At 34.5% G+C, this 25101-nt stretch overlaps 1 protein-coding gene and 1 pseudogene across 2 annotated transcripts; both read left to right on the top strand.

The window, feature by feature from the left end:
* The first annotated feature begins 1172 nt into the window (after positions 1 to 1172).
* LOC18431578 (uncharacterized) lies at positions 1173 to 8273 on the top strand. The gene is made up of 6 exons (XM_006841700.4): positions 1173 to 1556; positions 5124 to 5303; positions 6028 to 6109; positions 6224 to 6331; positions 6934 to 7092; positions 7979 to 8273. The coding sequence occupies exons 1-6, from the start codon at positions 1305 to 1307 to the stop codon at positions 8173 to 8175; spliced, it is 978 nt and encodes a 325-aa protein (XP_006841763.1). The 5' UTR covers positions 1173 to 1304; the 3' UTR covers positions 8176 to 8273.
* A 9736-nt stretch (positions 8274 to 18009) lies between these two features.
* LOC18431579 (uncharacterized) lies at positions 18010 to 24340 on the top strand (annotated as a pseudogene). Its single transcript, XR_016049512.1, has 7 exons — positions 18010 to 18764; positions 21332 to 21517; positions 22313 to 22394; positions 22508 to 22608; positions 23264 to 23419; positions 23856 to 23858; positions 24049 to 24340. The product of XR_016049512.1 is annotated as an uncharacterized LOC18431579 (transcript).
* The last annotated feature ends 761 nt before the right edge of the window (positions 24341 to 25101 follow it).

Here is a 25101-nt window from a genome sequence, read left to right as displayed (position 1 = left end):
CCTCGAGATGATGTGATAAAAATAAATCAATTAAAATCTCAAAAATAGTACATCTTGTAAAACATTATGTCGACCATTCTCAAGATTTTTATATATTTGTAGATCAGCTCAATCTGTAATATTTTTTGAGTTTTAAATTTATAATTAGATATAAATTATATTTTCAAGTCATCATTGAAATTTTCAAAAAAAATTATTTTTGGAATTCGTGACATACCTCAAACCATCCTAATGGGTGGGAATCATTGTGACCCCATGCCCAAAAGATAAATGGTCTCTTTGTAGTGGGGTGCAGTTTGTTCTAGCCTAGGCTCTAAACAATTAAATTGGAGCCTACCTTCAACCACAGTTGAGAAATGTAGTTTTAACACTGAAAATCTTTGTGTTAGCCTTGAAATATATTTTCATATTTATTTATAAAATTTAAAGCTTAAAAATAATGTAGATCAACATCTCTATGAAAACTTGAAAATCTTGAAAATTGACCGTTAAAAAATACGTTACAAAATACAGTATTTTCAAAATTTGAAATCCATTTTTTTTTTTTCGTGTCTATGCATCTCGATGTTGAAATGATCAATTTGATGATATTTGGGCATCAATACAACCTCTTCTAATGAAAATTTTGAGGTAGGCTCTAATTTGATTGTTTAGAGCCTCGGAACTATATAAACTTTAGAAAAAATTTCATATAGGCCTCTAATTCCTCATTTTATTTCATGGTAGACATTCTTTCTATTTTTCTTCCAAGTATAAAGATTTCAATGTACCCTCCTATTTTTTATTTTTTATTTATTGACTTTTTTTTCATAAAAATTGACCCCATCAAATCTTTTTAAGCTATTTCAACTCTTTAATGGTTGGAAATAAAAAAAGATGGATAAAAAGTTTTTGGGTTAAAATAATATAAAAAATTTTATTTGGGCTAATTTTTATAATCGAGTTTATGCTTGAAATAAAAATAGAAACTAAGCTTGCCGTGAAATAATATGACTCTTTAGAGGGTCTATACGAAATTTTGCTTGAAAGCAAAATGCAAAAAAAAGCCCTACCATGAAATGGTATAAAAATTTAGGGTCCTATACAAAATTTTCCCTGAACTTTTTCCCCGTTGGTAGCCTATCCTTTCTTCTTCCACATGCTGACATATAAGGATGTCACATTTACTGTCATTTGTGGTGGACTCTCTCGCTCTACTCCGATCCATTCCCTGCTGAGAAAACCTAGTTTCAGTAGATCAAAACTCCATTTCTGTAACCCTAATTTCTCAAGGAATTATTCTAACTCCACTCGCTATTAAAAGAATGAAAGCAATTGTGATCACTGAACCAGGAGGTCCAGAGGTTCTGCAAATTCAGGAAGTTGAGGATCCTAAGGTCAGAGAAGATGAGGTTTTGATAAAGGTAGCAGCTACCGCGTTGAATAGGGCTGATACTGGTCAGAGACAAGGGCGATATCCTCCTCCAAAGGGTGCTTCTCAGTATCCTGGACTTGAATGCTCTGGTGTTGTTGAAGCTGTTGGTGAAAAGGTTCAGAGATGGAAAGTTGGAGACGAGGTCCGGTTTTTTGTGAATAATATTTATTATTATTATTATTGTTTCTGCTAATGTATGCGGTCCTTTTCATTCTGCTTCATGTTTCTACTGAGGATTAGGGTTCTTATAGTGCAACTGTGTTTTTGAGAAATAGGGATTCTTTTTATTGAATTCATGCATCCAATGGTAATGGGGAAATGACCTTGTGAGACCCTCTCACACCCATGTTTGTAGGAGCCCAAAGGATCAGTGTTAAATTTGGTACAGATTCTAGAAAAGTCAAGTCCCACAATAACAAACATGGAGCCCAAAGGATCAGTGTTAAATTTGGCACAGATTCTAGAAAAGTCAAGTCCCACAATAACTTTTATAAGGATCTGTGCCAAATTTAACGGTGATCATTTGGGGTCTTACACACATGAGTGTGGGAAGGTCTCATAGGATGATTACTCATGGTAATAATAGTTTCTTTCATTTTGTTTCATGGTAATAATAGTTTCTTTCATTTTGTTTTCTTTTCTGCATCCCTTCTTTTGAATATATGTAGTTTTTTCGAAGGACTGTTTGCTTAGGCACTCTCATTCTCTTCGTTAAGTGGATGACTTTAGAGATATACATGTTTATATTTGATTTACTTGTAGAATTTAACTTTGGTTGATCAATGCACTATAATGGTAGTTATGAATGCCTTATACCTATATCGATATGTGAACAGAAGAATTCACAGAAGAATAATATGTGATACCACCCTTCTTCATGTGGACGTGCATTCTATGAAAAATCAGCTCAGTAGTGGAATTGAAAATAACATTCTGAAAACAACGGGCATGTTTGAATTCAACATCTTTGAATAAAAGAGCACATGGAATGTCCTGAATCATGTACATATGATCATTATTTTTAATTTTCCTTTTAATTGTGGATTGTCCGAATTTATATGGATTCTGACATAACTAGGTTGATTTAATTAGACAATTTTGTTATTTTGGGATGTGTGACCAGTAGTAGATAGGGAACTCATCTACTTCCCAAATTTGCAGACTTGTTTACCGTGGAAAGAAAAAGGGAGAGAGTGAGGGAGAGAGTATTCTTTTTTTTTTTTGAGAATCAGGGAGGGAGAGTATTCATTTCTAGTTAATCGTGCAACCATTAAGCTATTTATTCCTTTTCGTACGAGGCAAGCCCATTATTTGTCTTTAAAATACTGAAAAGGGCAAGTCCATGCCTGTGGTAGCATTTTCAGGTAATCCATGTACTTCATTCTTTTCCAGATAATCCTCATTCATCGTGTAGCATTTGTCAGTCAGTGTTTGTATTTTGAGTTGAATATGAGCACGTTTTGTCTCATAAACAATGCAGGATTATAAGAAATGTTGTTGTAATACCTTCTCGATGTTGTTGCATGATGTCGAGTTAATGATTCATGCTAGCCTTCTAGGGAAACTAAGCCTTCCAGGGAAATTAAGTGTTTTCCAGCCAAACCGTAATCGGATTGTAATCCAGACTAAAGTATAAATTTGGCCAGTTTCAATATAATTTTTGCAAATTGTTGTCTAAAATAAAAACAATTTAGGCCCTGATTATAATTGCCAACAAAACCATTTAGAGTGGGTTTGCACCAATATTCCTCTCTCTCTCTCTCCCTCCTCCTTCTCTCAGCCCCCTTGGAGTGGGTTTTGTACCAATGCTCCACCCCCCGGAAAGAAAAAAAAAAAGGGAAAATTTCATATAGAACCCTAATTCTTCATATTATTCATGGTAGACCCTCCTTCAGTTTTTCTTTTAAGCAGCATAAGGAAACCCCTAAAGATTTCACCATACCCCCTCATCTCTTATCTCCTTCTTTTCATAAAAATTAGCCCCATCAAATCTTTTTATACCATTTCAACCCAAAAACTTTTTTAACCCTCTTTTTCCCTTTCCACCCATTAAAAAAGTTTTTGGGTTGAAATGGTATAAAAGGATTTTTTGGGGTTAATTTTTATGATCAAAATTCAATAAAAGATGGAAGATAAGATATGAGGGGGTATGGTGAAATTTTTAGGGTGTCCTTAGTCCGCTTGAAAGAAAAATGGAAGGAGGGTCTACCATGAAATAATATAAGGAATTAGGGTTCTATGCGAAATTTTCCCAAAAAAAAAATACCACGACGACGACGACAGCCACACCATCGCAGTGCCTCTTCCCCACCATTGCCTTGCCACCACCACCAACACTGCTGCCACAAGCACTAGCTCCATAGGGATCCGATCGCAACCATCATGATGGTTCCAGTACTATCACCACCACCACCACCAAGCGGCCTCCACAATTATACTGCTACCACCACCGGCATTGCACCACACCATACGCAGTTGTGGTTTAAATTGGAACAATCAAACACCCCACTCTTACGAAGTCACAATTCAATAAAAATTGCAATTGGGTAAATTACAATTTGAAACTTTAACATTAAATTGTGAAATTTGATATTCAAATGAACCCTAGGCTTGCGTCTGATAATATGATACTAACTGGCTCTTGATTTTCCACTGTAAAGATTTTTGCACATGCAGATGAAACAAAAGTTGGTGCTCAGGATCAGTCCCTTGCTTTATTCTATTAGTAGATAACCCCACTTCTCAGTGGGAGATCCAAGGTTTGCCCTTGAAGTTTGTCCTCAAGAAAAAACAAACACAGCTGACCTATAATGCCACCACTACCACCACTGCCCTGCCACCACCACCACCAACACTGGTGCCACAAGCATTAGCATCATCGGAACCTGATCACCACCACGGTGTTGCCATCACTACCATTGTTCTGCCTCCACTACCACCACCACCATCACCTCACCTCCTCCACCGTCACACTGCTACCACCACCAGCCTCGCACCACACCATAAATTGTAGTTTAAATTAGAGCAATCAAACATCCCCTCTCGGCAAGTCAGAATTCAATAAGATTGCAATTAGGTCAATTACGATTTGAAACTTGAACATTAAATTGTGAAATTTGACATTCAAATGGACCATTGCATTTACTAACTGGCTCTTGCTTTTCCACTGTGATATGATTTTTGCACATTTCGATGAAATGAATGTTGGTCCTCAAGATCAATCCCTTGCTCTTTCCTAGTAGTAGATAACCCCACTTGTCGGTGGGAGATCAAGGGTTTGTGCTTGAAGTTTGTCTTCAAGAAAAAACAAACAAAGCTGACCTATAGTGGTAGACTTACCAGGTTTTAGTGCAGGAGATCAAGTGTTCGGCCCTTGAAGTTTGTCCCAGAAAGCAAGTGAATCTTACCTACTACTGATTGAGCACAGTGCTTTGAATAGTTCGGGCATTGACTATTGCAACACCCCTCCAGTTTTAATTCTTCTGCTAGCCTATCGAAGAAAAACATTGGTGCTCAATTTCATTTGCAAGATTATCTGAATTTACTGGATGCTATTAACTGTAATGTGGATTCCCATATTTGTAGTTTGGTGCTTCAAATCCCACTGCCATGGATATGCATTGTTTGACATGGCTTGCTTTTTTTCTTTTTTCCGCCCTTTAATGATGTCTGTTGCATGTTTTGACAATTTTCATTACATATTTTACAGGTTTGTGCTCTCCTTAGTGGGGGGGGATATGCAGAAAAGGTGGCTGTTCCTGCAGTTCAATGTCTTCCCATTCCTTTAGGCGTTTCTTTAAAAGATGCTGCAAGTTTTCCTGAGGTGGCTTGTACAGTTTGGTCGACTGTATTTATGATGAGCCATCTGTCCTCGGGTGAAAGTTTTCTGGTATTTATTTAAATAAATTGATCAAGTTTCTTATACATAATTGATAGAAAAATTTATCTTGTTTCTCATTTTTCTCGTTATTGGATCACGGGTGTGACACATGTTTTGATATTCATTATGTCGTAAAATAATGTATAAAGCCTGATTTATAATAATTGTGCCTTATAGTGGCCCGAAAAAGTACCCACATAGTAATTACTGTTATAGCCTTAAAGAGTCTTGTAGCATGTTTGCCTGACATAAAGTGGGGAGCGTTTTATTACGGAATAACTTGGTACTAAATCAGTCACATATCTGGTTATTATCCAGTTGTACTGATCAAAAAGTTACACCATTCGGTGCATTTCACAATTGCAATTTGTGGCTGTCAGATTATGACTCTGTTTCTTCCTTTAGTGTGGATTCTATCCCATTTAGGGTTATTGAAATTATGCTTTGGAGAATTTTTAAATCAATGGAGATTATAAGTTATTTTGATTTGATCTGCCTTAGATGTAAACAAGCTTTGTTCTTTTCCTAATTTCACTCACTGTAGTTTCCCCGTAAGTCCCAAGGTAGTCCACTATTTTATCTCTTTTAAGCTCACTTTCATCCTCCACTCAAGTTATAGAGTTCATCAATGCATAAGGAAATCTCTATGGCAGTCTGTGTGTTAAAAGATAATGAAAGAAGTTACTGCTAAATAATTTATTTTTACTTTTGTAATATTACTGCTAAATGACAGATTCATGGAGGATCAAGTGGTATTGGCACCTTCGCTATTCAGGTCGCTAAGGGCATAGGAGCAAAGGTTTTTGTCACAGCAGGTCTGGCATTAAAGCAGCACAATGTCTTTATGTCTCATTCATATCCAATTTACTTAACATTGAACATAAAATATATTCTCTGTAAAATAATGCTACAGCTGTTGTGCCATTCAGGTGCTGAAGAGAAGCTGAAGGTTTGCAAGGAGCTTGGTGCCGATGTCTGCATAAATTACAAAACTGAAGACTTTGTTGCGAGAATCAAGGAAGAAACTGGAGGCAAAGGTACCCTATGGACCAAGTTTCTGAAACTCGGCTCGTACAAGGGACTCACCCCTTGGTTGTGTGGAGTTACTCGGGTGAGTTGGAGTGCACTCGCCCGAGTCTTGCACAGGGCCAAAAGGCGCTAAAATAAAATAGAATTTTCTTTTCAAATCTGAAAAAAATAAAAAAAAGGTAAAGAAAGTAAAATAAAATAAAAAAGAACGTTTAAAAAGTTAAAATAAGTTTTAAAATGTAGAGAAAATGGATTTAAAAAAAACTGATTTACAGTTTAAAAAAATTCAAAAAAGTAGAAAAATATGAGAATAAGGATTATAGCACAAAACACGCACCAATTTTTGCCAAAAACATCAAAATAATACAAAAATATTTATACGACACTTCTAAATTTTTAAAAACTCTTTAGATTTTCTTAAATTTTTTTAAGATGCCCCAAGTTGTGCACGCAACTCGAGGCTATTTGGAGTCGCCCATAGGGGGAGTTCGAGTAACTTGTCCAAGTCTAAGGTGGACTTGGGTGAGTCCCAAAACACTGCTTTGGATCTATTGCGTTAATTTGCAATGTTTGGTTGATTTCCTTCACAAACCCAAATTTTCATTGACAGGTGTTGATGTCATTTTGGATAATGTTGGGGGCCCCTATTTCCAGAGAAACCTTGATAGCCTAAACATGGATGGGAGACTCTTTATAATTGGTTTCCAGGGTGGTGTGGTGGCAGAAGCCAATCTCTCAGGAATTCTTGCGAGGCGATTGACCGTGCAAGGTAATTCTAATTCTTCCCAAAACCGTGGACCATCCCCTCTCCAAACCACCACCCCCCACACCCCACCCCCCCCCACCACAAAAAAAAAAGGTGGAATTTTAAGGAATTAACTAGCTTTGCGGGTGGAATGCATGATTAGGTTTTTTTTCATAAAATATTATGTTTCGAAACTTATAGAACTACATCCCTTTGCTCTTCCATGCTCTATCTTCAATAAGTTGTTTGCTGATAAATATTAGATATTCTGGACTTAGCTGTTGAGTATGGATGTCTTTCCTATGCTGGAATCTTTAGCATGTGTCGTATTAGCCAGTCTGTCAGATACAATTATTTTGCTTCCACTGGAACTAAGTTACTCTTTAAGTAATTTACCCTGAAATGTGATCTAGTTAACATCAACTAGATTTCCTCATGCCCATCAAATACCATCGAAAGCCAGTTTTTTTTTTCATTCTTATTGATTGATTTCATAAAAGAAGTGCCTGAGGTGTGTGCATCGTCTCACCCCACCACCCCCCCCCCCCTCTTCCCCCTTCCCCCTTCCCCCTTCCCCCTTCACTCTCTTTTCTCTGTATGTGTCAACCAAATTAACGTGAAGATGTCATTCTGTGGTTTGGTTTACAATTTTTAGGAGAAAACTTAAAGGTTTCTTAATTTTTGGAAATGGCCATGACTTTTACTGAGTAATTTTCTAAAACCAGTAGAATTTTGGTAACTTTAAACATCTGTCTCTCTCCCCACTTTTTCTTCTTTTTTTTTTTTGAAGGAAAGGTTAGGTCAGCTTGTTTTGCTTTTCTTGAACGAACTTCAAGGGCCTGAACTGTTGACCTGCGTCACCGAAATCATCTCACTTTTTCTTTCTTCTGTTTTTGTGAATGAGAAACAGCTGCTGGTCTTCGAAATAGAACAGTCGAGAACAAAGCAGTGATAGTTTCTGAGGTGGAGAAGCATGTTTGGCCGCTAATTGAATCAGGTCAGTTGAAGACCGTGGTTTATAAGTATCTTCTACTCTCTGAAGCTGCTGAGGGCCACAGGATTATGGAGAGCAGCACACACATTGGCAAGATACTGCTTCTCCCATGATTAAATAAATCTTGTAATGTATTTCACAAAACATTAGCAAATGATAATGGACTGTTTATTTTTTGGTAAATAAAAATATGGAACTGTTATGATCGAAATCTTCTGTGCAGTCACTGTTGGTGTGATCTTTTTTCAATTATTGTTAGAAGCTGTTATCTGGGGCATGCTGATAATTTCTTAAAATATGTTAGGAAGATGATTTGACGAGGAATGTGGAAAATTTTAACTTTCAGTTTGAAGAAATATACTTGAATGATTTTCAGCGGAGATATTACTTTTACACAATCGGTGTACTTAATGAATGGGTGATGGAATTCTATAAAAAAATTTGGAGCTTGTATTGCCGTTCTGTTCAAAATGCATTGATCTCTATCTCGGTGCCCTTTCTTTTTGCCCGACATAGACACAGAGAGAGAGAGTTGGAGGTGGGAGCGGGATCGATTCGGGGAATGTCGAACCGCCATAGGGTGGAAGCTCTCTGGGATTAGGATTGACGTCCATACATCGAACAAGTTAAGGAGCTAGATCTTAGCATTCTTGGGAGCGAGATCCTATGTTACTGGGATCGAGTTTTTGACTTGGGGGCATAAAAAAAAATCAATTAATTGTATATGGTGAAATTCAGATGAGGATAGTGCTTGGTTGATCCATTATTATACACCTTAGCTTAGTACCAATGCTAAAGTTATATCATAAATTCACCTATAGTGACATTAAAATGTAGTCTTTTAATACTGTGATCCTAATATTGCATGATTTGATATACACTACAATTTAACATATTCTAAATAAATGAATTTATAATATCAAAAAGAGAAGAGAGGAATGGCAGTTCAATTAATAGTAGGGCTTCTCTCTTTGAAGGGTTTTTATAAGCATGTAGACGATACTATTTTATAGGGAGCAAGGTCTCCATTTAAAATCCTCTAGAGAAACCACGGGATCGAGTTCCCAAGGGGACCGTGGCATTACGCCCAGGGTTCCTGGAACTATGAGATAGACGCATAGTCATCCTTTGATATGGGCTTCTGCGTTCCAGTCCAACATCCAGACGCTAGAGAGCAACCACATTTTGAACTATTGTTTACATGCAGATGGTGAATGCGAGTAACTTGATTTCCAGGTACTTATTCTCAATGTGTTTATGAAATTCTCTGTCTCGAGATTTGAGGTTCCATGTTTGTTTCTTGAAATATAGTGGTAACTTAAACAATAGGTAAAAATTATAGGCAAACTTTTTATGTTTCCCCTATAACCTAAAATTTATATACTTCTCTTTACCAACGGTCCATTTTGAATGGAGGGTTAAGATTGTCCCAATTACAATGTCATGTTTATACACTATTTTATTTTTAATTTTTATACTATAAATTATTTTGACTTCAAATTTTGGGCGTCCAATCCTCTATTAAACTCGTACATGTAAAAAAGATAATAAAAAAATTCTCAATAAAATAGAATGATCATTGAAAGTTTTAAAGGGTATTTTGATCATTATATGTTATAAAAAAATTATTTTTAATATTCTTTTTGTAGGTGCACCCAATAAAAAGATGGCATGTACTAAAGTTTATATTCTTAGAATTTGTATAAAAAAATTAAAAATAAAATACTTTAAAGCGTTGGACCTAAAATAAAATGGTGAATGACACACTTGATCAAAATTGAACGGCTAGTAGGGAAAACGTAGAGCCCAAATAGTATGACGAAATGCGAATTGGAGAAAGGCACGTCAGAGAAGGTCGAGGATGCCTATAAGAAGGGTTAAGGGGAGAGACGAGAGGTACTTTGCTTTTGAAACGAAGGTCTTTGGTTCCGACCGATTTAACAAATCACTCTTTATCTTTAAAAAAATAGACTGGTGAGCCGGATAGGGTACTTAAAAAACAGTGTTGGATAAGTAGATCTAAATTGGAGAATAGTTTGGATTGGTCGGTTTTGGCTTTAAATTTTTTAAAACAAATCACCATAAATTTTTAGTAGTAGTATTATTCTTTATGTTTTTTAAAAAATATGGGTGTTACATTATGTATTTTTATTATTTGCAAAGATAAGTGACTACTTAGATGTTTCCTTGGATGCTTATATAATTATTAATTATAATTTAATAATATAATATTGCATCAAAATGGTTCAAAAAATATAAAAAAAAACCCTTCCATATTATAAGATTTTAAAAAAATACCACTTATAAACCAAAATTAATATCATATCAAATGTTTATTAATTTTTTTGTTCATCCAAAATTATCGCAACCTAACTAACTATAAAATTATACAATGGAATTGAAATTATTGGTTCCTATTTTATAATTATTTTACTATATAAATAAAAATAAATTTGACTTTCTCTTATAATATCATCAAAACAAAAAAATCTTATTTACATTATATAATTTATAATACAAATAAATTAATAGATAAAATATAAGATTTTATTATCAATGAATAATAATAATAATAATTATTATAATAAATATGATTAAAAAATATCGAAAACACTTCCATATCATATGATTAAAAGTAAAAATAAAACCCCTTATAAATTTCAATGTTGTGACAAAAAAAATCTTCAAAAAAAGATTTTTTTCCTTAAAAAAATGGAAAATTACAATATCAAAATTCATTTTTTTTTTTAAAAAAAAAAGAAGATTAAAGTATTGAATCACACACCATGTGCATCAATAAACAATATGCATCATAAGCCCCATTTTTATTAAAAAATTATTAATTTTTCAAAACACAATTTCTCAAAATCCCCAAAATCAGTGCACCTTAATGGCTCAAAATCCATGCTCTTTTCGATTTCTATCCATTTGTATTGGATCTATGATATGGAATACAGGTCAACTATGATCATTTTGAAATGAATTTCAAGAAATTTGATTCAAATTTGTGGAAGAATAGATTGGTATGACGAAACCCTAAAATTTATGGTACATTCATGAAAGAAAAAATTATAGAAAAAAAAACGAGGTGAAAATTAAACATACTTGATTATGTGAAAACTACATCTCTGTAGATCATAAACCCCACTGAAATTGGATCAAAATGGACACAAATCTGCACCGTCAATTTTGGTTAACTGTTAACATTTTAAGAACTTTTCAGTTTATTGCCTTTAGAAGCAAAATCGATGTGGAAGCGTAGTTCAATAATAACAAATTGATCAAGAATATTGTATAGGATTCAATTATATTCAAATAGAAACAAATTTCAGAAATTTTGGTTACAAATTGATGTTAAAATCTCAAAAAAAATAAATAAATAAATAAATTTGTTATAAATTAATGCTAAAATCTTCAAATAGAAACAAAGTTTCAAAAAATCTATGTTTCAATCCATGAATCTCATATTGTTACTCATAATCGATTGAATAAAAATTTTGGGATTGTATACAATGAGACCATTTACTTTTGATACAAAGTGGTCACAATTCCTTACAAACTATTTGATGTGAAATTTGATAGCTTGGATTTGTCACAAAGTTTGAAAAAAAAATTTTGAAGTTTGAATTTGATCAATGAAATAATTGCCGCTATCTAATTTCACATCCAATTGTCAAAATTAATGTGACTACCTTGTATCAAAAGTAAACGGTCTCATTCTATACTTTCCCATTAGTTTTATAGCCGCTTTTCAAAGTTTTGTTACTCGAACGGTAAAATACCGGTCTTTATCCAAACTGTGGTTTTTAATAGTTCCATACTTTCATGTCTCGAAGATGTTGACAACTTTGTAAATAAACCAAGATCAACTGTACATGTCCATATTAAGGGTACAAACTAGGCAATATCTCTTAAGCAAAATACCACGTTGTCCTTCCTTTATGTTTCTAGGGGTGAAATTGTCTTTAAGTAAAAGATGCGCGTAGTTTAGAGCAGCGATTTAAAACACCGATCGGTGGCCCGGATCAAGCACCCCAAAAATCCATCCAGATCGATGGATCGACGATCCGGATCTGGAATCGGCCGAATCGATCGAATTAAGCTGTAAAAAATATATATATAAATTATTAAAATTTATTATAAATATTGTTTTTTAGGAATCTAATAAAAAATCGGGGTACTATATTATTAAGTTTTATTTTTTTCATCAATATGTGAATGTTGAGATATTTACTTTAACCATTAAATTACATCAAAAAAAAAAAAAATCATAGAACTATCATGGATGAAGTATATAATCATACATGGACTACAATAAAAAATAATTTTTTTATAAGAACATTTTAGTTTTTTTGACAAAAACCTTTTATTTTTTTACAAGAAATGTTTGTCGTATTACATTTTTTTTTGTTTTTAGCAATAACCTTTTTTTTGACAAAAAATACTTGTTGTATTATTTTTTTTTATATAAGAACTTTTTTTTTTTACAATAACTTTTTATTACTTTTTATTTTTTTGACAAAAACCTTTTATTTTTTTGACAAAAACAAGAAATTTGATAAGAAAAATAATTGATAAGAATCTTTCATTTTTTTTTTATAAGAAACTTTTTATTTTATTGATATGAAAAAAATTTGACAAAAAAAAAAATTGATAAAAAAAACCTTTCATTTTTTTGATAAGAAAAAATTTGACAAAAAACGAAATTGATAAAAATACCTTTCATTTTTTTCTCATGACAAAAATACTTGTTGTATTATTTTTCTGTAAGAACTTTTTTTTTTTGACAAAAACTTTTTATTACTTTTTTTTTTTGACAAAATTTTTTTATGTTTTTGACAAAAAAAGAAATTTGACAAGAAAAATAATTTATAAGAACCTTTTATTTTTTTTATAAGAAAATTTTTATTTTATTGATAAGAAAAAAATTTGACAAAATGCGAAATTGATAAAAAAAAACCTTTCATTTTTTTATAATAAAAAAATTTGGCAAAAAGCGAAATTGATACAAAAAAACCTTTCATTTTTTTTATAAGAAAAAAATTTGACCTTAAAAAAATAAAATTGACAAGAAAAATATTTATAAGAAAGAATTTGACTTCAAAAAAATAAATTTGACAAGAAAAAAAAAATTGAGAATGGAACCCATGCCCTCCACATGCAAAAAAAAAAGTTATAATACATACTACTTAATAGTATTAAAAGCGCAAACCAAATATATAATATATTAATGTTTCAAGTTAATACATTTACATTATCCCACATCGAAGAGGTAGAAAGAAGTTGTAGTGAGTAAATAACTCTTTGTAGTTAATGAGGATAACGCGTGAGAAGTGAGGAGAATCACGTGACGAGGTATGTGGACTTTATGATATATGTACTTTTTAAAATTTACAAAAATGCTCATGGAAGAAATTACAAAAATGCCCATTGAAGAATCGGCGGGCCATGTGCTTTTTAAAATTTACACAAATGCTCATTGAAGAATCTGCGGGGCATGACGTCATGAATTGAAGAATTAAATTTACAAAAATGCCCATTAAAGAATCTGCCCATTGAAGAATCTGCGGGCCATGACGTCATGAATCGAAGAATTGGGAGAATCATGACGTCACATGGTGATTTACGGCATGGAATCGCCAGTTCTTCTCTAGAACCGGGCGATTTTCGATATTTCACTGGAATCGGATCGGGTCTGCTGGTTCCCGAGTTGAATCGGAGGAGTCCAGTTCAACTCACTGACTTTTGAATCACTGGTTTAGAGTATAGTTAGCAAGTCGTCGATTCAAACGTGATTTTTTCATTTCAAAAAATCACCTTTTTAAAAAAAAAACATTTTAATCGGCGTATTTATCAATACATCAGCCAAAAAAACAAGTTTTTTTCAAGGAAACATTTAAAACGCGTTTTTTTCAGCTTTATAAAAAAAGGGTTAAAAAACAACGTTGCTATAAATAATCTGTATTTTTTTTTTTTGAAAGTTAAATAATTTATTATTTTTTATGAAATTTCTATTTTGTACCTTTTGACAAACAATTTTTTTTGGGAAGAGAATCACCGCTTACAAAAAGGAAAAAAAAACCAAATTTAACATTAGAGAGAGAAACTACCTGTGTTAGATCCATAAATTTAACCTTGCAGAGAGAAATTAACTGCATTAGATTAGGAGAAAAAAAAATAAGATCGTTAAGAAAAAAAAAAACCTCAAATTTAATATTACAGAGACAAACTACATGTTAGGATTTTACAGAGAATTAAAAAACCCCTTTAGAGTGGGGAAAAATAGGTTAGGACCTTACAGAGAAACTAGCTGCATATAAAATCCCAAAATTTAACAAACAGTAGATTGGGGGAAAACAGATTACAAAAAAGCATCCGATAGAGAGAGAAAGAGAGAGAACCTATCATTTTTTTAAATAAGAGATTTAACTCTAACTTCAATAAAAAAATCCCCAAATTTAACTTATAATAGACATGCATAAAATTGTTGGAAGCTAAACTTCAATCAAAATCCCAAAATTTAACAACACCTCAAAATCCCCAAATTTAGAGAGAGAAAGAGAGAGAGAACCTGATCACCCATTCATAGCCATGCCTTCAATCAAAATCCCAAAATTCAACATCTCAAAATCCCCAAATTTAGAGAGAGAACCATGGTCACTCATTCATAGCCATGGCTTCTTTCTTAGGAAGCTCTTCACCATAATGAATTGCTTTCTCAAACCTTACATAGCTTGGATTCAGGTCCTCACTATTTTTTAATTTAGATTTGTAATATGCGACTTTTAGGGTTTTCTCCTCACAAACTCACGATTCACCCATATGAAAGAGAGAGAGTCATGGCCACCCATCAGAGCCATGGTTTCCTTCTCTATGCTCTATCATTTTATAGAGATTTCCCAGTTTAGAGAGAGAACCATCATGGGTTTTGTTTTGACCTTTGAGATAGAGAGAAGATTGTTTTAAATATTTTGAGAGAGAAAATCAACTTGTTAAATGAGAGAGAGAACCGTGTCATTAATACATTAGAGAGAGAGAGTATTATCGTTATTAATTTAGAGAGAAAGAGGTTATTATTTGAGGAAAATAGTTTATTTTAGGATTGCAACCTTATACTATTGAAGTAAGGTGCACCTCAAAAATCCTATGTTGGAGAGTGCTCTGATGTAGGAGAACCCTCTAGTGGACAAAAGAAAAATACGAATTCTAACACTAATTATGAGACATCTAAATTAATTGACTTAATTATAATAGTCTAATAAAGTTTTTCTGGATGGATTAATTATCGATTGCGTTGATATAATTTTTATTTTGGGAAAATTGCTTAAAACGCCCTAGCATGTACTCTCTAGACACTCTACCCCCACCCCAAATTTTTCTCACTTCTTTTTATAAAAAAAACCAACTTTTATAACTAAAACCCTCCAAATCTAACAAACATAAAAATTAGGACAAAATTACCCTTTTAATTTACCTTTTTATCTTTCTTTTTTTTTACCCTTGCGCTACACTCCTGCGTTTTTTACCTTCACTCCATTCCTTCTCCTTCCCTCATTAAATTTCCCCTTTCCTTCTCTTTCGTCAGCATATTTCCCCTTTCTCTCTCCACCATTTTCTCTCACGCCCTTCTCCATTTTCTCATTCGTCACAGTTTTCCCATTTTCAACTCCACGATTTTTCCCCTTTTTGTTTTTCTCTCTTCAAAGGTGAGTCATCTTTTTCTACAAGGCCCACTCTCTCTCTCATGACCTATTTTTTTACTCTCTCCCCCCCTCTTCGGACCCTATTTTCTCTCTCTACTTAAGCCAAAACTCTACTTCTCTCTCAATCTCTCTTTTTACGAAGGCTCCACTCACTCAACACCCCGGCACAATCACACAGCAGTCCAGCGATGTTCATTCTGGCAAAGGTTAGTCCGGCTTTAGTTTGAGCAGTCTGGCGATATCATCGAATAGGCCGGCTTTTATGTATTGTTCTCCAGCGATTATTTACTGAGATCATCGGTCCGGTTTTTGATAGCATCAATCCGGTGGTTTTCTCGATCATTCCGGCGTTTAGTGTGCTCGGTCTGGCGTTTTTGGTACTATTAAAGAAGAACTCTGACATTGTAGAGATGCGCTCCAGTGGTTTGTTAACTGAAGTATGAAGTCTTGCAATTCGTTGTCTAGGTCCGTCGTTTTGTAATCTACGGTCCGACATTAGTTATCTACGGTTCGATGTATCACTGTTTCAAAAAGCAATATGGTATTGCAGTAAATCAGATCGGCATATGTGATGAGTCTGGCAAATAAATGCCGCGGTCCGACGAATGTATTATTGGGGTCTTTCGTTCGTAAGGTGAAGGTATAAGAAGGGGTAGTATCATAAAAAAATTACAACTTTTTTAGTTAGGGGGGTTTTAGTTATAAAAGTTGATTTCTTATAAAAAGAAGTGAGAAAAGTTTGGGGTAGGGGTAGAGTATCTAGAGGGTACATTCTAGGTGGTTTTTAGCAATTTTTCATTTTATTTTTTAGAATTTCAAAATTTTTAATATTTTAAACTTATCTGATTTTTTTACTCCGATTTTTTGAGCCTAGTCCGATATATCAGTGGTATATTTACATGCAGTAATTTTTACCCGATTTTTTCATCTAACTTTTTAAAATAAAAACAGTTTATTTCAGATTTTATAGTGAGCCGATTTATTGATAGTCCCTGACTTGTTAACTATGGTTTAGAGTGCTCTTTTCTCTCTCCTATATGAAAAAAGTTCACATAAGGTTGAGGTTGCAAACAATCAAATTGAATGGAAAAAGTTTATATAAGGTTGTGGCTGTAAACAATCAAATTGAGGTGCGCCTCAAAAATTTAGTAAAATAAGCTGTTTCGATACTAAAAAAACCCTTAAATCCGATCATCTCAATCTTGAGATACACAAACATAAAAAAAATGGACTTCAAGTTTTCAAAATAGCGCTTGTAATGCATTATTTAGACCATCAATTTTCAAGGTTTTCAAATATTTATATATTTGCTTGATATATATAATTTGGAAAAGGTTTCTATACTTCTCCTACAGCATAGAAGAACTATGCTCCCCTTACCATCCATCCATCCAATTTTGATCAAGATAGCGACTCACAGTTTGATATTAGATCCAACGTCTTAAAGTATTTTATTTTTAGTTTTTTTTTATACAAATAGTATAAATATGAAATTTGGTATGTGCTATCTTCTCATTGGGGCGCACCTATAAAAATTATTAAAAATTATTTTTCGATAAAAAATAATGACCAAAATACCCCTTAAAACTTTCAGGGGTATTTTGGTTATTTTATTTTATTGAAAATATTTTTTTATATTTTTGTTAGTGTGAGTTTAATAGAGGATTGGACATCCAAAATTTGGTCTCAAAATAATTTATAAAAAAAAATTAAAAATAAAATACTGTATAGACGTGACATTGTAATTGGAACAATCTTAGCCCTCCATTCAGAATGGATGGATAAGAGGAAGTATATAAGTTTTATGCGGTAGGGGAAGCATAGAAAGCTTGCCCATATAATTTTGGAGTGTAAATTTCATAATTAGAGATGAAAATAAATTTTCAAGCCATCATAAAGATTTTCAGTGCGGAACCAATATATTTCAATACTAATTGAAGGTGTGCTTTAGTTTACTTTCTTGGGTTCTCATCTCTTTTTTTTTTTTTTTTTTTGAGAAATTACAAAAACCGTATTTGACTCGACTATTTTTTGTACATCTCCCAACTCATTTCTTTATTACAACTTTTACCTCAAAATATATTTTTTTTTATAGTAAATACTCCAAGTCAATAATTTATAGTTCTTTAGATCAAAATGCCCTCCCCTTGTCTTTAAATGCCATTGGTCTGGCACCTTTAAATGCGGTTTAATATATTGTTGCCGCGGTCCGACAATTATGATGCTTCGATCCCAAACTTATAAATGTGGTCCAAACAAAAAGTTATAAATGTGGTCCAACAAATTGTTGCTACGGGCCGACAGTTTTGTCGGTCTAGCGCTATGATGCCGCAGCCCAGCATAAGTTGCATATAGTCCAGTAGATGCGGTATGGGTTTCGGTTCGACAGAAATATATGCCAGACCATCTGTAGTTGTTAAGCATTTATTGAAATATATTTTCGTCTTCTCTTTAGCCTTGGGGTGCCAAAAAAGGTTAGTTGATTGGAAGAAAGTTTGAGTCAAAGAGGGAGTTTTGTAATTTTCTTTTTTCTTTTTGTATTTTCCGGTTGTTTTGTCGTTGACGTGCCGGCTGATAGAGCCGCACTTGAAGCGGCAGTAGACTAAGCTACTTCCATTTACAGTGGACTCTCGCGCTCCGCTCCAATCCTTTCCCTGCTAAGAAAGCCCAGTTTAAGTCGACCAAAACCCCATTCCTGTAACCCTAATTTCTCAAGAAATTCTTCTCTCTCCACTCGCAATTAAAAGAATGAAGGCTATTGTGATCACTGAACCCGGAGTTCCAGAGTTTCTGCAAATTCAGGAAGTTGAGAATCCTAAGGTCAGAGAAGTTGATGTTTTGATAAAGTAGCAGCTACCGCGTTGAATTGGACTGATACTGGTCCAAGACAAGGGTGATATCCTCCTCCAAAGGGTGCTTCTCTGCTTCCTGGACTTGAATGCTTCGGTGTTGTTGAAGCTGTTGGTGAAAAGGTTCAGAGATGGAAAGTTGGAGATGAGGTACGGGTTTCTGTGAATTATTTCCCTTTTAATTATTGTTTCTGCTAAGATATGGAGGTCATTTTCATCCTGCTTCATGTTTCTGCTGAGGATTAGGTGTTTTATAGTGCAAATATGTTCTTGGGCAATAGGGACTCTTGTTATTGAATTCATGCAACCAATGGTGATAATAGTTTATTTCATTTTATTTTATATTCTGCATCCCTAGTTTTGGATATATGTAATTTTTTTTGAAGGACTGTTCACTCACGCACTCTCATTCTCTTTTGTTAAGTCTCATGACTTTAGAAATATACGTGTTTATATTTGATTTACTTGGAGAATTAAACTTTGGTTCGTCAATGAAATATAATGGTAATTATGAATGCCTTATAGCTATATGGATATATGAACAGAAGAATATTATGTGATACCACCGTTCTTCATGTGCACGTGCATTCTATGAAAAATCAGCTCAGTAGTGGAACTGAAAATAAAATTCTGAAAACAATGGGCATATTTGAATTCAGTGTCTTTGATTAAAAGAGCACATGGAATGTCATGAATCAGGGACATATGATCATTATTCTTATTTTAAAATTCCCTTTTAATCATGGATTGTCTGAATTTTTATGGATTCTGACATAACTAGGTTGATGTAGTTAGATAATTTTGTTATTTTGGGGTTTGCAACCAGTAGTAGATATAGGGAATTCATCTATTTCCCAAATTTCCAAACCTGTTTCCTATAGTGAGAGAAAGGGAGGGAGGGAGTAAGGGTATTTATTTCTAGTTAATCTTGCAACCATTAAGCTGTTTATTCCTTTTTGTATGAGGCAAGCCCATTCTTTGTCTTCAAAATACTGGAAAAGGCAAGTTCATGCCTGTGGTATTTTCAGGTAATCCATGTACTTCATTCTTTGCCAGATGATCCTGATTCATCGTGTAGCATTGTCAGTTAATGTTTGTATTTTGAGTGGAATATGAACACGTTTTGTCTCATAAGTCATTCAGTATTAGAAGAGATGTTCTTGTAATACCTTCTCGATGTAATTGTACATGGTGTTGTCCATGCCTTTTCTAATAGATGGTGAGTTAATGATTCATGCAAGCGTTCCAACAAGACCATTTGGAGCGGGTTCGCATAAATACTCCTCTCTCTCTCTTTCTGCCCCCCCCCCCCCCCCCCGGGGCTCTCACCCCATTGTAATTGCTGACAAAACCACTTGGAGTGGGTTTAACATTAATGCTCCTCTCTCTCCCTCCCCCTCCAATCACCACCACCACCACCATGATATCAACACTATCGGCATGCCTCTGCCCCATCACTACCACCACCACCAAACATCCTCCACTATCATACTACCACCACCAGAATTGCAATTATCAAACATCCCACTCTCAGCAAGTCACAATTCAATAAAAATTGCAATTGGGTGAATTACAATTTAAAACTTGAATATTAAATTGGGAAATTTGATATTCAAATGAACCCTAAGCTTACGTCTGATAATATGATACTAACTGGCTCTTGCATTTCCACTGTAATACTTTTTGCACATACAGATGAAACAAATCTAGGTGCTCAAGATTGGTCCCTTGCTTTATCCAAGTAGTAGATAACCCCGCTTTTGAGTGGGAGATCAAGGGTTTGCCCTTGAAGTTTATCCTAAAAATAAAAACAGACAAAGCTGACCTATAGTGCCACAAGCATCAACACTGCCCTGCCACCACCACCAACACTAGTGCGACAAGCATTAGCACCATCGGAACCCGACCATCACCACAGTGATGCAACTACTACCACTGTACTGCCTATACTACCACCACCACCACCTCACCTCCTCCACCATCACACTGCTCCCACCACTAGCCTCGCACCACACCATATGAAATTGCAGTTTAAATTAGAACAATCAAACATCACCCTCTCAGCAAGTAATAATTGAATAAAATTGCAATTAGGGCAATTACGATTTGAAACTTGAAAATTTGACATTTAAATGGACCCTAAAATTGCATCTCTGATAAAATGATACTAACTGGCTCTTGTTTTTCCATTGTAATATATTTTTTGGACATTTAGATGAAACAAATGTTGGTGCTCAAGATCAGTCCCTTGCTTTATCCTAGTAGTAGATAACCCAGTGGGAGATCAAGGGTTTGCGCTTGAAGGTTGTCCACAGGAAAAAGCAAACAAAGCTGACCTATAGTGGTAAGCTTACCAGCAGGGGATGAAGTGTTGGGCCCTTGAAGTTTTGTCCCAAAAGGAAATGAACCTTACCTTCCTTTCTAGGGATTGAGCACAGTCTTTGAATAGTTAGGGCATTGATAATTGCACACCCCTCCGGTTTTAAGCCTTCTGCTAACCTATCCAAGAAAAACATTGGTGCTCTATCTCATTTGCAAGATTTTTCTGACTTTACTTGATTTTATTAACTTTAATGAGGATTCCCACATTTCTTGCTTGGTGGTTTAAATCCAACAGCCCTGGATATGAATTGTTTGACATTGCTGTTTTTTTCTTCTTTCCTCCCTTTAATGATGTCTATTGCATGTTTTGACAATTTTCATCACATATTTTACAGGTTTGTGATCTCCTTAGTTGGGGGGGTGGGGGGATATGCAGAAAAGGTGGCTGTTCCAGCATTTCAATGTCTTCCCATTCCTTCAGGTGTTTCTTTATAAGATGTTGCAAGTTTTCCTGAGGTGGCTTGTACAGTTTGGTCGACTGATTTATGACGAGCAATTTGACCTCGGGTGAAAGTTTTCTGGTATTTATATAAATAAATTGATTAAGTTTCTTATAAATAATTGATAATTAAATTTATCTTGTTTCTCATTTTTCTCATTGCGTAATCATGGGTGTGACACATGTTTTGATATTCATTATGTCATAAACAAATGTGTAAAGCCTGATTTGATAATAATCGTGCCTTATTGTGGCCTGAAAATGTCTAGACCCACATAGTAACTATTGTTTGTAGCCTTAGAGTCTTGTAGCATGTCTGCTTGACGCAAAGTGGGGAGTTTTTTATTTTTTTTGGGCGTATGTGTGTGTGTGTGTGTGTGTTTTGGGGGATATATATTTGGCACTGAATCAGTCACATATCTGGTTATTATCCAGTTTTACTGATCATTCACAATTGCAATTTGTGACTGTCAGACTATGCTTTTGTTTCTTCCTTTAGTGCCTGGATTCTATCCCATTTGGGGTTATTGAAATTATGCTTTGGAGAAGTTTTTAATCAGTGGAGATTTTAACTTATTTTGATTTGATCTGCCTTAGATGTAAACAAGCTTCATTATTTTTCTAATTTCACTCACTGTAGTTCCCATTGGGGCTAGCTTCATTCTTTTTCTAATTTCATTCACTGTAGTTCCCCCTTAAGTCCCAATGGTAGTCCAATGTTTTAGCTCTTTGAAGCATGCTTTAATCCTCCACTCAAGTAATGTAGTCCATAGTTACATGAGGAAATTGCTATGGCAGTCTCTGTGTTAAATGATAATGAAAGAAGCTACTGCAAAATAATTTATTTTTGCTCTTTGTAATTGCTGTTGAATAACAGATTCATGGAGGATCAAGTGGTATTGGCACCTTTGCTATTCAGGTCACCAAGTGCATAGGGGCAAAGGTTTTTGTCACAGCAGGTCTGGTATTAAAGAAGCAGCATGTCTTTACGTCTCATCATATCCAATTTACTAAACATTCAACGTAAAATATATTCTCTGTGAAATAATGCTACAGCTCTTATGCCATTCAGGTACTGAAGAAAAGAAGTTTTGCAAAGAGCTTGGCGCTGATGTCTGCATAAATTACAAAACTGAAGACTTTGTTGCGAGAATCAAGAAACTGGAGGCAAAGGTACCCTATGGATCAAGGTTCTAAAACTCAGCTCATCTAAGAGACTCGTCCCTTGGCCGAGCTGAGTTACTCAAGCAAATCGGAGTGCACTCTGGATGAGTCGGGTTACTCAAGCAAATTGGAGTGCACTTGGCAAATCTTGCGCAGGGCCAAAATGCCTTAAAAAAATTGGAAAAAATATGAAAAATCTGAAAAAATAAAAAAGGTAAAGAAAGTAAAATCATAAAAAAAGCAATAAAAATTTAAAATAAGATTTAAAAAGAAGAGAAAAAATGGACTTAAATAACCTGATTTACAGCTTGGGACACTTCAAAAAAATAGAAACTATGAAAGTAGGGATTATGGCACAAAACAATCGCCAATCTTTGCCAAACATTTCAAAATCCTACACAAACAATTATACAACATTTCTACATTTTTTAAAAACACTTCAGATTTTTAATTTTTAATTTTTAATTTTTTTTATAAGGTGCCCCGAGCTGTGTGATGTACAGACAACTCGGGGCCATTTAGAGTCACCCATAGGGCAAGTTCAAGTAACTTGTCTGAGTCCAAAGTGGACTTGGGCTAGTCCCACAACACTGCTTCGGATCTATTGCGTTAATTTACAATGTTCGGTTTGATTTCCTCATAAACCCCAAATTTTCATTGACAGGCGTTGATGTCATTTTGGATAATGTTTGGGGCCCCAATTTCCAGAGAAACCTTGATAGCTTAAACATGGATGGAAGACTCTTTATAATTGGTTTCCAGGGTGGTGAAGTGGCAGAAGCCAATCTCTCAGGAATTCTTGTGTGGCGCCTGACTGACTGTGCAAGATAATTCTCATTCTTCCCAAAATCGTGGACCCTCCCCTCTCCACGCACACACACACACACCACCCCACTCCCCACCCTCCAAAAAGAAACAAAAAAAAAATAGTGGAATTTTAAAGAGTTAACTAGCTTTGGGTGTGGAAAATATGATTAGGTTTTCTTTTCTCATAGAATATTATGTTTCCTCCAATTCTTTTCGAAACTTATAAAACTACATTCCTTTGCTCTTCCATGCTCTATATTCAATAAGTTGTCTCTCTCTCTCTCTCTCTCTCCCTCCCCTTCCCCCCCCCCCCTTCTTCTATCTCTTTTCTCTGTGTGCATGTGTCAACCAAATTAAATTTGGGTTTACAATTTTCAGGAGAAAGCTTATAGGGTTTCTTAATTTTTGGAAACGGCCATGACTTTTACTGAGTAATTTTCTAAAACCAGTGGGTTTTGGTAACATTTACTATCTCTCTCTCTTTTTCTTCTTTTTTTTTTTTAAAAAAAAAAAAACAAAAGAAAGGTTAGGTCAGCTTGTTTTACTTTTCTTGAATGAACTTCAAGGGTTTGAACTGTCGATCTGCCTCACGCAAATCATCTAACTTTTTCTTTCGTCTTCTGTTTTTGTGAATGAGAACAGGTGCTGGTCTTCGAAATAGAACAGTTTTAGAACAAGGCAGTGATGGTTTCTGAGGTGGAGAAGCATTTTTGGCCGCTAATTGAATAAGTTCAGTTGAAGCCCGTGGTTTATAAGTACCTTCCACTCTCTGAAGGGCCAGAGGATTATGGAGAGCAGTACACACTTTGGTAAGGTACTGCTTCTTCCATGACTAAATAAAACTTGTAATGATGTATTTCACAAGACATCAGCAAATGATAATGGATTGTTTATTTTTTTGGTCAATAAAAATATTGGATTGTTACAATCGAAATCTTCTGTGTAGCCATTGTTGGTGAGATCTTTTTTCAATTATTGTTAGAAGCTGTTATCTGGGGCATGCTGATAATTTCTTGAAGCCTGTTAGGAAGATGATTTGACGAGTTCAGCAGAGATATTACGTCTACATAATCAGGTGTACTTAATGAAGGGGTAATGGAATTCTATCAAAAATATGTGGAGCATTGGCATTCTGATCAAAATGCATTGATCTCTTTCTCTGTGCCCTTCTCTTTGCTCTCTTTGCCAGAGAGAGAGAAAGAGACACTCATCCTTTGATATGGGCTTCTAAGTTCCAGTCCAGTATCCACACACGCTAGAGAGAGAGAGAGAGAGAGAGAGAGAGAGAGAGAGATAGACTACTAAATTTTGAAGTATTGTTTACATGATGATAGTGAATGGAAATAACTTGATCTTCAGGTAACTATTCTCAGTGTTTTTATGAAATTCTCTGTATTGAGATTTTGAGGTTCCGTGTTTGTTTTATCTATTGTTTTAAACAATAGGTAAAAATTATTACCAAATATGAATAGGAGAAAGGTATGTCAGAACCTCGTGGATGCCCTACTAGAAACTATGAGAAGGGTAAAGGAGAAAGAGATGAGAGGTACCTTGATTTTGAAATGAAGGTCTCCAGTTCGGATCCACCGTTACCTTAATTAGAAAGTCACTCTCATTGTTTTATGTAGGCAATTTTTTTTTATTTTTATGTAGGCAATATTTAGAGAGAGAAATGGCAGGGGGAGACTTGAGTCT

Source organism: Amborella trichopoda, chromosome 2, assembly GCF_054954075.1.
Source record: "Amborella trichopoda isolate Santa Cruz 75 chromosome 2, AtrichopodaSantaCruz75HAP2 v2.0, whole genome shotgun sequence".
In the NCBI taxonomy this organism is placed as follows: domain Eukaryota; kingdom Viridiplantae; phylum Streptophyta; class Magnoliopsida; order Amborellales; family Amborellaceae; genus Amborella; species Amborella trichopoda.
Note: the sequence above shows the minus strand (reverse complement) of the source record. Positions and strands in the feature narration are given on the sequence as shown.

Bases quoted from the DNA above. Each gene is read 5' to 3' on its own strand.
- LOC18431578 (XM_006841700.4), top strand. From the start codon at position 1,305: ATGAAAGCAATTGTGATCACTGAACCAGGAGGTCCAGAGGTTCTGCAA. The intron at 1,557-5,123 runs GTCCGGTTTTTT...CATATTTTACAG, and splicing joins GATGGAAAGTTGGAGACGAG to GTTTGTGCTCTCCTTAGTGG. The intron at 5,304-6,027 runs GTATTTATTTAA...GCTAAATGACAG, and splicing joins CCTCGGGTGAAAGTTTTCTG to ATTCATGGAGGATCAAGTGG.